The sequence below is a fragment of the Rhincodon typus genome, chromosome 23 (assembly GCF_021869965.1).
Source record: "Rhincodon typus isolate 14 chromosome 23, sRhiTyp1.1, whole genome shotgun sequence".
Lineage (NCBI taxonomy): Eukaryota > Metazoa > Chordata > Chondrichthyes > Orectolobiformes > Rhincodontidae > Rhincodon > Rhincodon typus.
The window spans coordinates 16,797,599-16,812,250 of NC_063354.1; the positions used below are offsets into that span (position 1 = coordinate 16,797,599).

A 14,652-nucleotide genomic window follows, 5' to 3' on the forward strand; every position below is an offset into this window, starting at 1 on the left:
ATTTACTTCTTTAGAATTACCTTTCGTTTCTATACTTGTTCCATCACTATCATCTCTTTTGCATTTAACTTTGTCTGCATGCCACTCCGTTACAGGGCTTCCATCCCTTACCTTTCCCTGCCTCTGTATTTGCTTAGAAGTTGCTACCTCTCTTCCCAGTTCAGACGAAAGGATATTGACCTTAAATGTTATCTCTGTCTATAGATATGAGGCTGGAAAAGCACAGTCAGTCTGACAGCATCCGAGCAGCAAGTAAGTCAACATTTCAGGCCGAAATCCTTCATCAAGACTAGGAGGGGGGAGGGGTGGGGTGCGGAGGGGGGAGGTGCCCAGAAATAAATAGAGGGAGGTGGTTGGGGCTGGGGAAATGGTAGGACAGACTGTGATAGGTGGATGCAGGTAGTGATTGGTCCGTGGGAAAGGCGGAGTGGATAGGTGAGTAGGAAGATGGACAAGTTAGGTCAGGTCAGCAGGGCAAGGGCTGGACTTGGGATAAGGCTGGGGGTGGAGGGAGTTTGAAGCTGTGAAGTCAATTTTAAGGCCATTGGGCTGTAAGCTTCCACGGCGAAATATCAGGTGTTGTTCCTCCAGTTTACGTTTGGCCTCACTCTGACAGTGGAGGAGTCCAAGGATGAACATGTTGTCAGGGGAGTGGGAGGGGGAATTTAAATGGATGGCAACCAGAAGGTCAGGTGATTGATGCATGCAGAGGGCAGATGCTTCGCAAACCGGTCCCAGAGTCTGCATTTAGTCTCCCCGATATAGAGGAGACCACATCTGGAGTAGCAGATGCAATATATAAGGTTGGATGAAGGGCAGGTGAATCTCTGCCGGATCTGGAAGGATTATTTTTGGCTTTGGATGTAGGTGAGAGGGGAGGTGTAGGGGCAGGTATTGTACCTCTTGCAGTTGCAGGGAAAGGTATTGGGTGTGGTGGAGGAATTGGTGTGGAGTATACAGCTGATGAGGGAGTCATGGAATGAATGTGTAAAGCAGACAGGAGTGGGGAGGGAAATAGCTTTTTGGTGGCAGGGTCTGATTTTAGGTGGTGGAAATGTCGGAGGATGATGCGTTGGATCTGGAGGTTGGCAGGGTGGTACGTAAGGACTAAGGGGGATCTATCCATATTGGTATTGGGGTGGGGGAGTTTGAGGGCATCGGCTGGGGCATTGAGTTTAAAAATTGGCAGGGGATATTGCAGCTTTATAGAACCTTAGTTAGGCGGCATTTGGAATATTGTGTTCAAATCGGGTCGCCACACTACCAGAAGGATATGGTAGCTTTGGAGAGGGTACAGAAAAGATTTACCAGGATGTTGCCTGGTACGGAGGGCATTAGCTATGAGGAGAGGTTGGAGAAACTTGGGTTGTTCTCACTGGAATGACAAAGGTAAAGGGGCGACCTATTACAGGTCTACAAGATTATGAAGGGCATGGACAGAGTGGACAGTCAGAAGCCCAGGGTAGAAGGGTCAGTTACTAGGGGGCATAGGTTTAAGGTGCGAGGGGCAAGGTTTAAAGGTGACGTACGAGGCAAGTTTTTTACACAGAAGGTGGTGGGTGCCTGGAACTCACTGCCGGGGTAGGTAGTGGAAGCAGATGCTACAGTGACTTATAAAGGGCATCTTGACAAATACATGAATAGGATGGGAATAGAGGGATATGGTCCCCAGAAGGGTCAGGGGCTTTAGTTGTGACGGGCAGCATGTCAGTGCAGGCTTGGAGGGTCGAAGGGCCTGTTCCTGTGATGCAATTTTGTTTGTTCTTTAAGTGAGGGAAATGAAGGAGATGCGGGGAATGGCATCTTTAATTACAGAGGAGAGGAAATTACGGTCCCTAAATTAGGAGGATATCTGGGATGTCCTGGAGTGGAATGCCTCATCCCTGGAGCAGATGCGGCAGAGGCAGAGGATTTGGGAGTGTGGGATAGCATCTTTGCAGGAGGGTTGGTGAGAAGAGGTGTGGTTGAGGTAGTTGTGGGAGTCGGTGGGTTTGAAATGAACATCAGTTGTGAGTCGGTTTCCAGAGTTAGAGACGGAGAGGTCCAGGAAGGGGATGGAGGTGTCAGAAATAGTCCCGGTGAATTTGAGGGCGGGGTGGAAGGTGTTGGTGCAGTTGATGAATTGCTCGAGCTCCTCGCAGAAGCTCAAGGCCGCACTGATGCAGTCATCAATATGGCGGAGGAAGATGTGAGGGATGGTGCCAGTGTAGTTTCAGAAGAAGGACTGTTATCACCCTTTGTCTCTCCACCACAGATGCCTGATTTGCTTCTTATTTTCACTGCCTTTAGTTTTTACTTTAATGTAATTTTAATGTTGCCTGTAGATACCTATAATTAATTAACTGAAACATTATAAATATGTCAAAATGAGATATAAATATAAGCACACATGTGAAAAGGTGATTATAAATGTGTTTTTGTGACAAAACAGTAAATTATAAGAGACCGAGCAGTAAACGGGAGTATATTAATGTACAGTAAAGAAAATAGGGGAAAATATACCTTTTAGTCTTGTAAATGCAAATTAATAGGATTTTTCAGTGATTGTCAAAATCAGAGCTATCATTATGAAAATATAACCTTTGCAAAGCTGCTTAAAAATTTCATGTGCATCAAAATTAAGATTACTTCTCCTCTTGCCTCTTGGCAATTTACAGTCATCCCTGAGCAATTATGATTAGAACTCTGGTATTATCTTTCCCCCCAAAGTCTACTTGTGATACCTACTTTGCTGAGCTGCTGAGTTTAGCCAGGCGGCATTAAAACATTATAATTGGTCTCATCGGAAGGAAAAGCTACTGGGAGTTCCAAATTCTGATTGCTATTCAGTGGCTTCTGCTAAAAGAAACCGTGTATGTATTGTGGTTTAGTGCACAATTTGGCTCATTAATAAATGCCCAATGCAGTCAAATCGCTTGGCGGCTCTCAGTTTAAGCTGACAAATGGAGAACGGCCACTTAGAACATTACTTCAGAAGAGCTAATGCCTTCAAAGAAAAAAAATAGAGGAAAGGGAAGAAAAATATCAGAAGCTAAGTCTTTTTTTAAGGGACAATTATTACAAAGAAGTACAGAAAAAGAATTTTGCTGCAGTTTTATAGGCAACATGCTAAGTTGAACAATCTATAGTGCACTCTGATCTTTAGACTGCAAGATTAGCAAGTAGGGAAGATATTTGTGAATGATGAATTGTCTGTGAAAACAGATGCAAATCCAGTGAAAAATATTCATGTACAGACAAGCGATCTAAAATGTTGGAGTATTACAATGCACCTGCAGGTGGCAGTAAGAGCGTGTGGAAGGTACCCTTTCAGTCATATCAGAACAGACACTGTTAAAGGATTACCTACAAAGTACGGAGAGCATAACCAATTGTTTATTAGTCAGCAAGAAGAGATCAACCTAATCATGGGAAAATAAAGCTCAATACCGAACATCCTCTACCTGCAAAATTTCTCAGGTGAACCATGTTTTGAATTATTCATTGCAGATGGATCTCTGAATTTTAGACTCAGTTCCAGATCATTTTCTTACTTTACCTGCACATGACATTCAGCTAGCTCTATTTCCATAATGCTGTGAAAGCATTTGTAATTTTTCACATTGTCTAATCATATAAGTACTTTACTTTTACAAGTAAAGTCTATAGTTATGTTCTTACATATAAAACTAACAATAACTTAGAGAAAGCCTTATTGAGGGCGCAGCCTTGCAGCACCAGATCGTTGGCACTCGGATTCACACAGAGTAAGTCAATTTCCAAAATTCAGGCAAGTAAATGAGTAGAGAAAATATACAAAGGCATATCGTCTTTCCACATGAAAGAAAAGATTGTGAAAATCATTGTCACTAGATGTTTCAAAACCCCTACAGTCAAGTACTTCTGAAGCATCGTCACCGATAGCAGGAGGATAGCAGCCAATCTGTGCAGAACAACTCCCACAAATTGCGATGTGAAATTGACCAGATCATTGCGGGTCAAAGATTGGACAGGATACTGAGGATAATTCCTTTGTTTTTCCTCAAAACAGTGCCATGTGATAATTTAACATCCACTCAAGTTGGCAGATGTTTAACATCTCATCCAGAAATTGGCACCTTCACGGTGCAGCGTTCCCTCTACACTATACTGAACTGTTATCCTTGATTTTTGTGTCCAAGGTCTGAAATGGGACTTGAACTAAAAACTTTGTGATTCAGAGGCATGATGCTATCTAGTTGATGTCAATAGTCTGATGAGAGAGGGAGGCATGGAAGCAGAGTGATTCTTATGTTCCACATAAAAATTGGGTCGCAAAAATGTCAGTGGCCACTAAAGAGCAGATCGTTACACATTCTCGTAGTTAGTGCATGGCCTGGATGTGAGGATGGGCAATGGGACTAAGTAACATGAAAATGAGGAGTTTGTTTAAAAAAGATTAGCCTTACCGAGCATGCTGCTACAATCCCTGGTGGGTTCCTTCCCAGTTATTAATGTATAAATTTCAGGATTATAAAATCCTAAAGACTCCAAAAAGGCAAGACCTCCTTTCTTTCCCCGAGTTCTTAAGAGATCGAGCATGTGCCCTGGAGATTAAAAGTAACACATTAATAATCTTGACTGTCTGTGCTAAGTAATTAATTTTCTAACTTGTGACTGGTTTAAGGATCAATATTTAATCATAAAGAATCCTAATTATCATAAAAATCAAAACGATTGTACAATATAATTTCAAATCGTTTGACTACAGCCATGTATATCAATGATTTTTGTCTGACTAATGGGTTGAGTTTGTTGATTTCAGACTGGCCGAAGCTGCAGGCACAATAATTGATTTCAGTGCTTTTGGTTTAGGAAGAGGAAATCAGTGTATCATTTCTGCCTGGTTACCAGGGAAACCCAATTGAACATTCGCTAAATTTAGAACATAAAGCCTAGAATGAGAAAAGGTCATTCAGCCTTCCCATCATCCATTCTGTTACATTTTTGGGACTGACAACCAAACTTCTGTGGAATGTGCAATAAAGCCACTGGATAGCATATCTCAAACTTCTAATCAGAAGCAGAATGCACCGATGGAATAGGAGGATATTACAAATTGGACTTTGTCTCCAACCTTACATCAAGAGATCAGATTGACCACTCAGTAGATACGAGTCTTTCATATCCATGGCCTACGTTTAAATGTAGCTCAGACTTTGTATTCGCTGCAAGATTCCAATATGGAATGAGATTTTGGCAGCCTCGAAACAGCATATGATTGCATATAATGTGGTATTGGATTGCCAAGTTCACTCAGAGAAACTGAAGAATATCTGATGGAAAGTGCCTCTAATGAACCTAACGACACCACATGTAAGCTAAAAGTGTGTGATGAAATGGAAAGTGTTCTGTTTCCTGACAATAAATCAACAGGGCTGGTATCTCAGCACCACGTCACCCTTTATTTAAACATGGAGAGATCTTGACACTGATCTGGCTTCCTCAGAGCCAGTGATCAGAACCTCTGACACACATCTTTATACCTGTCAGCCCGGGCTCTCTGATTGGACTAGATTAACAGCCTCAAACAGGAAACTCATATTCTAGGAGGTCCACCTGGCTGACCTCATTACAATCACTACACTTCCACGCAAACATAGCTAATTAATTTTATTATGTTTAGAATTGTGTTTAGAAATATTTACCAGTTCTCATATACCGGTGGTTAAGATGGGGGGCAAAAAGAATTTCTTCCTCATCTGTCTCCCCAATTACACGGCACTGGCGCAAGAAGGGTGTGATGTGACAGGGGCGGACCTTGCTCGTGATTATATGGCGCTGGCTTTCAATCAGGTCCCATATTGATTCTTCATCTAGATCCTTTATTTCCTTGTCTTCTGAGACAGCTATGTCCATGATGAATAAGGCTAGAAAAGGAACAGTTAGAGACTGTAAAAACACATGTACAATCATTCCATATTACATTTGGCATATGAAGCACAGGTTTCACTGAAAACTCATTATAATGAGGTAATGCTTTGATAACTTTTTCTAATATTGAAGGTATAACCCTATGGGATGTAATAGCTACTATTTTACATTTAGAGGATTTAATCAAACCATTGCGATCCCAGAAATTTGGCTGAGTGGCACAGTGGTTAGCACTATTGCCTCACAGTGCTGGGGACACAGATTTGCTTTTAGCCTTGGGTGACTGTCTGTGTGGAATTTGCAGAGTTTCCCTGTGACTGTGTGGGTTTCCTCTGGGTGCTCCAGTTTCCTCCTACAGATCAAAATTGTGCAGGTTAGGTGGATTGGCCATGATAAATTGCTCCATAGTGTGCAGGGATATTCAGGCTAGGTAGATTAGCCATCGTAAATGCAGAGTTATAGGAATAGGGTGGGTGGGTCCTGGGGTGATGCTTTTTGGAGGGTCAGTGCAACCTTGATGGGCCAAATGGACTATCTGCACTGTATGATTGTATGTATGATTCTATGCTATGAAATTTCACAAAATGCTTTGTGAATATGATTCAGCTGTAATTTATTTCCCTCAGCAACTGGAATTTCTAATATCCAAAATAATGATGTAAATAAAACAAACTTTTGTGATGTTACCTATTTTACAATAACAGATCATTGTCTGTTGTGTCTTCTAATATCTTTGTTAAAACCTTTATTTGAAATATCCATCCTCATTCAAATATCTAACCTAAAAACAATGGTGAACCAATCGTTGGGTATCCTGATCAATTTCTGCACATGAATGTTGAGGCCTGATTTTGGGCTTTGGGCCTCATTTCCATTGGACTAGAGAGTGATGAATATCGATAGGTGCTGGTGAGGCAGAATTGAATACTGGTCCATGCCTCGTGTTGCTGGAGCCCACATGTAATTGGAGGACTGCAGTCAACTGGAAAAATGGTTGATTGGGTAGGAAGGTAGCAGAGGCTGGTGGAGTTGTTGTGATGATGCTGTATATGGTGGTGATTGGTGTCCTCCAGAGAAAGTAGTCTTTGAATGTGGAATGATAAAGCTCACTCGTTTCAGGTAAGCATACTTTAAACAAAACTTAGTTGGTTGAAGCCGTTACAAGAGGTCCCTTAAGGATCAAGGCTTTGGTATATCAATTGAGTTAGTGAACTGGATACATCACTTTCTCAGAGACTGTAAACATTAGGTTTCAATAAGTGTGAGTTTATCTTGTACACAGGAATCTTTAAGGAATCATACCAGTCCCACTTCCCCACTCATCTTCCATATCTGCCCATAATGACTCAGTTATCAGGTAATGATTGTGTGCAAGGAGTTTAGGAAAGGGAATAGTGTCTCTTCTGGTAATACTAAGTATTCTGTTTATTATTTTTCATGGTCTCATTTCCTCTTCATGCTTTCGCCACTATATGTTGACCAACTCAAAATTTTAAAAGCAATAAATCAAAGTTGAAGTGGCAGGAAACATATGGGGCAGAAACAGGGAAAGCATCCAGAAATCTGCTCATGAGAAATGACTAAAATCTGATGAAAGCAACTGATACTCACTCCTGTCCTGGTAATTTCAGATTCTAGGATTTGCATTAAATATTCCATGAAGTGCAATGCTCCTCAATCCCCTCAAAATACTGAAATCCCCATGTATGTATTTCCAAATCCCAGGCTGCTTTTCAGTACTGCCTAATGTTAAACTATGTCTCCACTGCTGATAAATCAATTATCCCAGTAAATGTGACTTGACATGACAACTCATTATTAAAGTACTAATTCATCGTGACAAAGCTATCTGACATTGACTAATTATATGTATGTGTGCATGATGATACAGAAATCTGTCAGCATGTCTGAATAACAAAAAATATTTCAGTGTAGGAGTTTCTGACTAATTCTGAACATTCTCTGCTCGTCATTTTTATGTGGTTTCTTATTAGTCACCAGTTGGATATGCATCTGGACACTTACTTTACATCAGGAGCTGCTGGGTACATGACTAGAAGACAATGGAGAATGTAAGTTCACTTGACACTCCATTAACTGCACAATGGATTCACTGTAGAAATTTCTGAATATTTATCTGGATGATTTACTGGCTGATTGGACAAACTGTACAATCTTGGTTTAGTCTGCAAATATATGAAGCATGTTGGCTTTTCTCTCTACACCTCTTTACCTCATAACGTGTACCAATTCCCAAGCATCTCTTCACTGATGGTCTCTCTTGAAGAGCAATGTAAGATTGTGTGTAAGTGTGCATGGCTCTTTCTGGTTTGTGGCTACATGTGGGAGACCCATGCAACATAGCTTCGGGCAGAGGCTGCTAAATTAGGTTCAATAGGACATATTAGAAGAATGCAGGGCTGTTTTTTACTGATGTGGCATTCCAGCAATTAACAATATGTACAGGCTGTGCTTTGCCGGAAATCACAGGTGTCAAAATAGTGATTTGCATTATTCTGGATGGAAATCACACACTGGACACCAGAAATTCTGGCAATATGTTCACCAGCTGCTCTCTGAATGGGTGTGTCATGCATATTCGCTGTTACCTCAACAATAAAGACATTGATTGAAATAAATATTGCTTAAATACTGTGCAGTGTAATTCCAACGGAATGTAGCATAGCCTGATAACATGTGTTAATTACAACAAAACAAAGCTTATGGTGAACATGTAGGCCAACAAGAAAAGAGAGGGCATGTGTTAGGTTGAAATCAGCACAGTTTTGGATCAGTTTTGGATAGGAGGCTTTCCAGGAAAACTTTAAAATAGTTGAGACTGGAGGCAATAAAAACCTGGATACGGTTTTAATAGCTCAGGAGAATACCAATACGGTGATACGATGGAGATGAGGACAAATGTTTCCATGATGGAGAGGTTATTGGGCCAGGAGTTCAACTCTGCATACAGTATGACAATGAGATGGTGAACAATGGTCAGGAAAGAGAATTTGTGGTAGAGGCCAAAGATGATTACCTTCAGTCTTTCAGATTAACTCAAGTACAGTGTATCTCATCACATCTAGATATCAGGTAAGCAGCCTGACAACCCAAAGGCAGTGGTGTGAGCGAAGTAGTGGTGTGGTATAACGGAGTAGTGTCAATGCGCATGTGGACCAAAATATCAAGTTTTTGGATAATGTCAATGAGAAGTAGGAGCGAGCCAAAAATAGATCCCTGAGCTCTCCAGAGGTAGTACAGTATTGTGGAAAATGAGAAGAATTTATTACTCAAGATTCTCTAGCTATGCCTGTACAGGTAGGAATGAAATAGAGCAAGGAGAGACTCAGTAAGTCAGACAATGGAGGAAAATTGCTGGAGAAGGATGGTGGCCATCTGTGTCTATATTGGAGACAAGAGAGAAGATTGGTGACTGATGGTGCAGCACTGCCAAAGTCACAGCAGATGCAATTATGACTTTGTAAAGGGTAGTTTCAATGTTGAGGCAGTGTTGGATACCTGAATGACGAGGTTCCAACAGAGAATCATAGAATCCCCACAGTGTGGAAGCAGGTCATTCAGCCCATCAAGTCCACACCGATCCTATGAAGGGCATCCCACCCAGACACATCCCCTTACCTTATCCCTGTAACCCTGCATTACCTATGACTAATTCACATCACCTGTACATCTTTGGTTGTAGGAGGAAACCGGAGCACCCAGAGGAAACCCACACAGATACGGGGAGAATGTGCAAACTCTACACAGTTGCCTGAGGGTGAAATCGAACCTGGGTCCCTGGCACTGTGAGGCAGCAGTGCTAACCACTGAGCCACACATGGTAAAGACGAATACTGATTTAGGCAGTGATAACATGAAAAATTTAAAGGAGAAGTGAAAAGAATAGAATGTGGGGGAAGTGCTCAGCGGCAAGGAAGATGCTAAAGTAGCAAAGGGACAGACTAAGATTTAGCAATAAAGGTCATCACGATAAATGTTTTAGGTGAAGCAAGTCATGGGAAGTCAGGAGGTTTAACAGTGAACAGCTATTCCGGACGAAGAGAAAAGCATTGATTATTGATCCGCTGCCAGGCTAGTGTTGGGAGAGGTGAGTGCGATGGAAAAGAGATGAATAAAACTGTAGTGTTCTGGGTGGCAAAGCCAGCAAGAGAGGAGGTGAGAACGGTTGGAATTGCTCATAAGGAATGATCTAAGGCTATGAGCACATCTATGCTGCGCCTTTAGGAAGATGGCAAGTGAAGGAGAGAGGCAGCCATGGGTTTGAGGGAGGGAGTCAAGCATGCAACAGCATCAGGGAGCTAGGAAGACAAAGGAATGGTGACAGTTTAGGGTAAGGATACCTGGGATTGGAGGACAGGATGTGAGCAAAGTACCAGACGGGGGGAAATAAAATAATGTGTGACTGGGTAATGGGAGAAGGGGATGGGACTGAAAGACTTGAGAAGAAAAGTAAAAGACAAAAGGTCAGTGTAATAGGCTTTCAGTTTTGGAGTGCAATAGCTACCTCTGAAGACAGGAATCATTTCAGGAGGTAGATCACTGAGAACGTGCAACCAAAATCACAACTGGTAAATTTAAATAGCTGCCGTGCTAATCGTATTTTCATTACGATCTCTATCTGTAGCTTGTCTGATATTCATTAATGTATTTGGTACACTCTGAATGGGTTACTCATTAAGATATAAATTCATGCTAAAAAAGAATGCCTTTGAGCTTCTGTTTGGCTGCTTAGTCTGGTTGATGAATGCCTGGAAATTCCCTTGATTTAGCACCAGATTCAAAGAGACGTCAGGAAAGGGGAAATCCATAGCACAGAGGCAGTTTTCTTCAAGGTCAGCAATAAACAATGTTACTTCACCACTGATCAGGAAATCCAGATAATTGCATCAGGAACTCAGTAATGGTGACTTTTTATTGTTCTGTAATGAGATTCACTTTACCTCAACATCAAGGGACTTTATTCATAGAATAGTGATTATTGCAAAATCAACTTTGTCAGTGCAACTGAACACTAGAAAGAACCAGCTCTGGCTATAGAAGCTACTCCTGATAATTTAAAATCATAACTTAGTAATAGAAGATGTAAGAGCAATTGTAGGCCATTCAGCCAATTGAGTCTGCTCCACAATTAGATAAAATCATGGCTAATCTGATAATCCTCAACTCCACCTTGCTATCTTTTCTCTATAGCCCTAGATTCCCTCACTGATTAAAAATCTATCTCAACCTTGAATATAATTAATGACCCAGCCTTGACAGCCTTTTGTGGTAAAGAATTCCATAGATTTACTACCCCCTGAGAGAAGAAAGGCTTCTCTGTCTTAAATATACAACCCTTATTCTGAGATTATGTCCTCTGGGGCATGGATAGGGTTAGTAGCCAAGGAGGGTAATCCAAAACTAGATGGCATTGGTTTAAGGTGAGAGTGGAAAGATTTAAAAGGGCAACTTTTTCACCCAGAATGTGGTGCATGTATGGAACGAGCTGCCAGAGGAGGTGGTGGAGGCTAGTACAATTACAACATTTAAAAGCCATATGGGTGGGTACATGAATAGGCAGGGTTTAAGAGGGATATGGGCCAAATGCTGGCAAATGGGACTACATTAATTTAGGATATCTAGTCGGCATGGACAAGTTAGACCGAAGGGTCTGTTTCCAAGCTGTACATTGCTATGGTCCTACATTCTCCCATAAGGAGAAACAACCTCTACCCTGTCAAGTGCCCCTAAGAATCTTCTATGTTTCACTTCTTCAAAACAAGGGAATTCTTGTTTGGGGAAAAAAGAATGGATTATCTATCATTTAAAGTAAGCAATGTAATTGCCATGCAAATTAGAACTTGGTGAGTGCCAGAATTGACTAAACAATGTAATTTGAGTGAAGCAATTTGTAGTTACAAAAGCAAAAATACTATCAACTTGGAAAATATGGATTAAGTAATGAAAATGCTAGAAATTTCAGCAGCCCTGATAGCAAATGTGGACAGAGTAGCAGAGTTAATGTTTCATTATCATTTTGACAACCTTCAGAAGTTCTGATGAAATAACTTCGACCTGAAGCATGAACTGGTTGTCTCTCTACATATGCTCTCACAATTTCTAAGAATCCCCAATATTTTCTGTTTTAAGTTCTAATGGGTGATTGTTGATACTTCTATAATTGGGTTGGAGCTTTGAGATTGAACAACACATAAAACAATACCTGTTCTCAGTGTGCTGTTGTAATGTTATAAATGCAAGTTCTTCCCACAGCTACAAATCATTGCTTGACAGATGATATTTTTCCCATGGAGAGTAAAGGTAAGTCTGCTTTCACAAAAGTATTTCAAAGGTGGAAATGTACTTTTGTAATAATCAGTTCTTAACTTTTTTTTTGCTAAGATGACTCTTTGGTTTAATTAGTCAATAGGTAATTAACATAGCATATCCAATATTTTGTTTTCTGTATAAACAATTACATGATTTTGCCTGTAGTGGAAGTGATTATTCTAATGGAAGCTTGCAAAAAAAAAAACCCATGAAAATCTGAGTACTGCAATGATGTTGGACTTTCAGAGGTCATGTTCTTCAAATTATTTCAGTTCAAAGAAATGAAGGACACCAAGTGTTCGGATTTTGCTCCGGCTAAAAGTGATTTATTTGAAGGCAAGTGGGCACAGAATGGAAGCAATGCAATCAGACTGTAAATTTAAACTGATTAAATTCAATATTTTTAAAGCTCTGATATAAAAAGAAGTAAATTTTTGTATTTCTTTCTTCTTATATTTTCAAAATTGAACCTTTGGGATTTCCAACAGAATTTAACCTGAATCATTCATTGTTTCCTGCAAGGATAAGGGGACAGTAGCAGACTAATCAATTGCTTTGACCTACTTCAGTAGCCAAGTTATAAATTATTTCTTTTCATTTTGTTCCTTTTCACTTCAGCACTAAGGCAATTACTATTTATTAGTGATACTGTATACATTCTACTTATTGTGAATCTTATCAAAGATGATCATTGTTTTAGCTATACTAAATATGCTGTATATTACCTCTAAACTAAGGCAATATAGTCTCACAGTCTTGCTGCAAGAAACTGCAAGTTTACATTCCATGATAAATAGAAACCACAAACTAGAAATTGAATAGTATAATTTATTTGCGGGGAATATTGCATTGTGCCTGGACTGCCTTGTCTCAGCCCTAGAAATAATTTATTTTCATTTGACATCAACATGCTATTCTGAGTAGTAATGGAAATATGTCATAAAGAGCAATTTATTATTGTTTAAAAAAATTAAAACAAATCTCAGTGTATGACATTTGATATATATCAGATATATATTTGTGTGAAATTTATGTATATTAGCACTTTGAATTTGTTATCAGTATTTTTCTACAAACTCATATGTTAGGACTGAACTAAGTTTCCAACTTATTCAACTGCATCAACAACTAACAACTGATGATTATAACAATGTTGTGTATATTTTGTCTGACTGATTCATACAAGTCTAGACTTTGAACTTCAGTTTTTACATACAACATTCTAAACCAGCTTTTAAGCATTTCTTAGTATAATCTAAATTCCTCAGTTGGGAGTGTAACTGAACGTCTCCTTGTCATCCTGTCAATGTACCTGCAGAACTGGAAGCATACAATGTGCGTAAGGAATATTCCCTTTGTTTTTCCTTCAAAGAACGGCAAACTTCCACTCCACACCAAACCATGGTGACTCAGCTGAGATTAGGAAATCATCCTCACACAAGCCATAGGTGTAAACCCAAATCTGCCACTAGCAGCACAACACTAATACAGTGGGATGTTATTATTACTTACTATTTAAATTACAATTTCAATCCTTAAATAATCCAACAAATTAACACATTTGCTTATCTAAATTAATTTTTAACAGGAGCAGCAGTTGATTTCAAACATAGATAGGTAATGGTAAACACATGACTATTAATTATTGTACTTAAGTGTCAGACAAGCAATGAATAGCAACCTGCTTTATAAACCTTAATTTCTACCTCCCTTCAATTCCAAAGTCATGCTCGACTTGAACTCTTTCCAAGATACTGCCTGACCTGCCAAATCTTTCCAGCTCTTTCCGTTTTTATTTCAGATTTCCAGCATCCACAGTAGTTTTTTTTATTATAAACCTTCGTTTCTAGTAGAATCACCAACTACTGACTAAACTGCTAACATCAAACATCACACAAAGCAATCCACTTACAGCAAAAGGGTTTCTCATGCAGTATCTGAAAATATCTGGCAAGGCGCTCTCCTACAGAATGGACAATTCTTCCTACTTCACTAAGTCAAAAAGCACAACCACAGAACAGAACAACGCAGCCAGAGAGAGAGAGAGAGAGAAAGAGATGGAAACAAGGAAGTAAATGTTTTCAGGAAATAGATGAAAATAAGTGATCTGTTTTAAATTAACTCTTCAAGAACCATAATATTAACAGTCTTAGTAAATACTCACCTTTTCCACTTTGATTTTCAAAGCTAGTAATAGATTCTACTGAATGTTGTGGAAAAATAAAGTACTCTGTATTTCTATAATGTGATCAAAGTATGAATTATTAAGATCGAGAAATGGTATATCATAAATGATACAATTGTAGTGTGGCCAAAATTATGCACTATTTTCCAAATTTGGCCATTCAATAGATTATTAAGCAGATTGTTTGGACGAATTAGATATTCTTTGGCCAATTCATAAATCCTAATTTTAACTGGAAATAAGTG

The 14,652-nt window shown here is 39.7% G+C and overlaps 1 protein-coding gene across 1 annotated transcript in view; it reads right to left on the bottom strand.

Moving 5' to 3' along the window:
* The window catches only part of LOC109931210 (caspase recruitment domain-containing protein 14-like), a 69,742-nt gene extending 55,496 nt beyond the window's left edge, over positions 1-14,246 (bottom strand). The window contains exons 1-3 of the mRNA XM_048611105.1: positions 14,135-14,246; positions 5,667-5,888; positions 4,428-4,565 (exon numbers count right to left, since the gene is read on the bottom strand). Of these exons, the coding sequence (XP_048467062.1) occupies positions 4,428-4,565; positions 5,667-5,877 (349 nt within the window). The 5' untranslated portion in view covers positions 5,878-5,888; positions 14,135-14,246. The remainder of the gene's footprint in view (positions 1-4,427; positions 4,566-5,666; positions 5,889-14,134) is intronic.
* Positions 14,247-14,652: the final 406 nt, after the last annotated feature.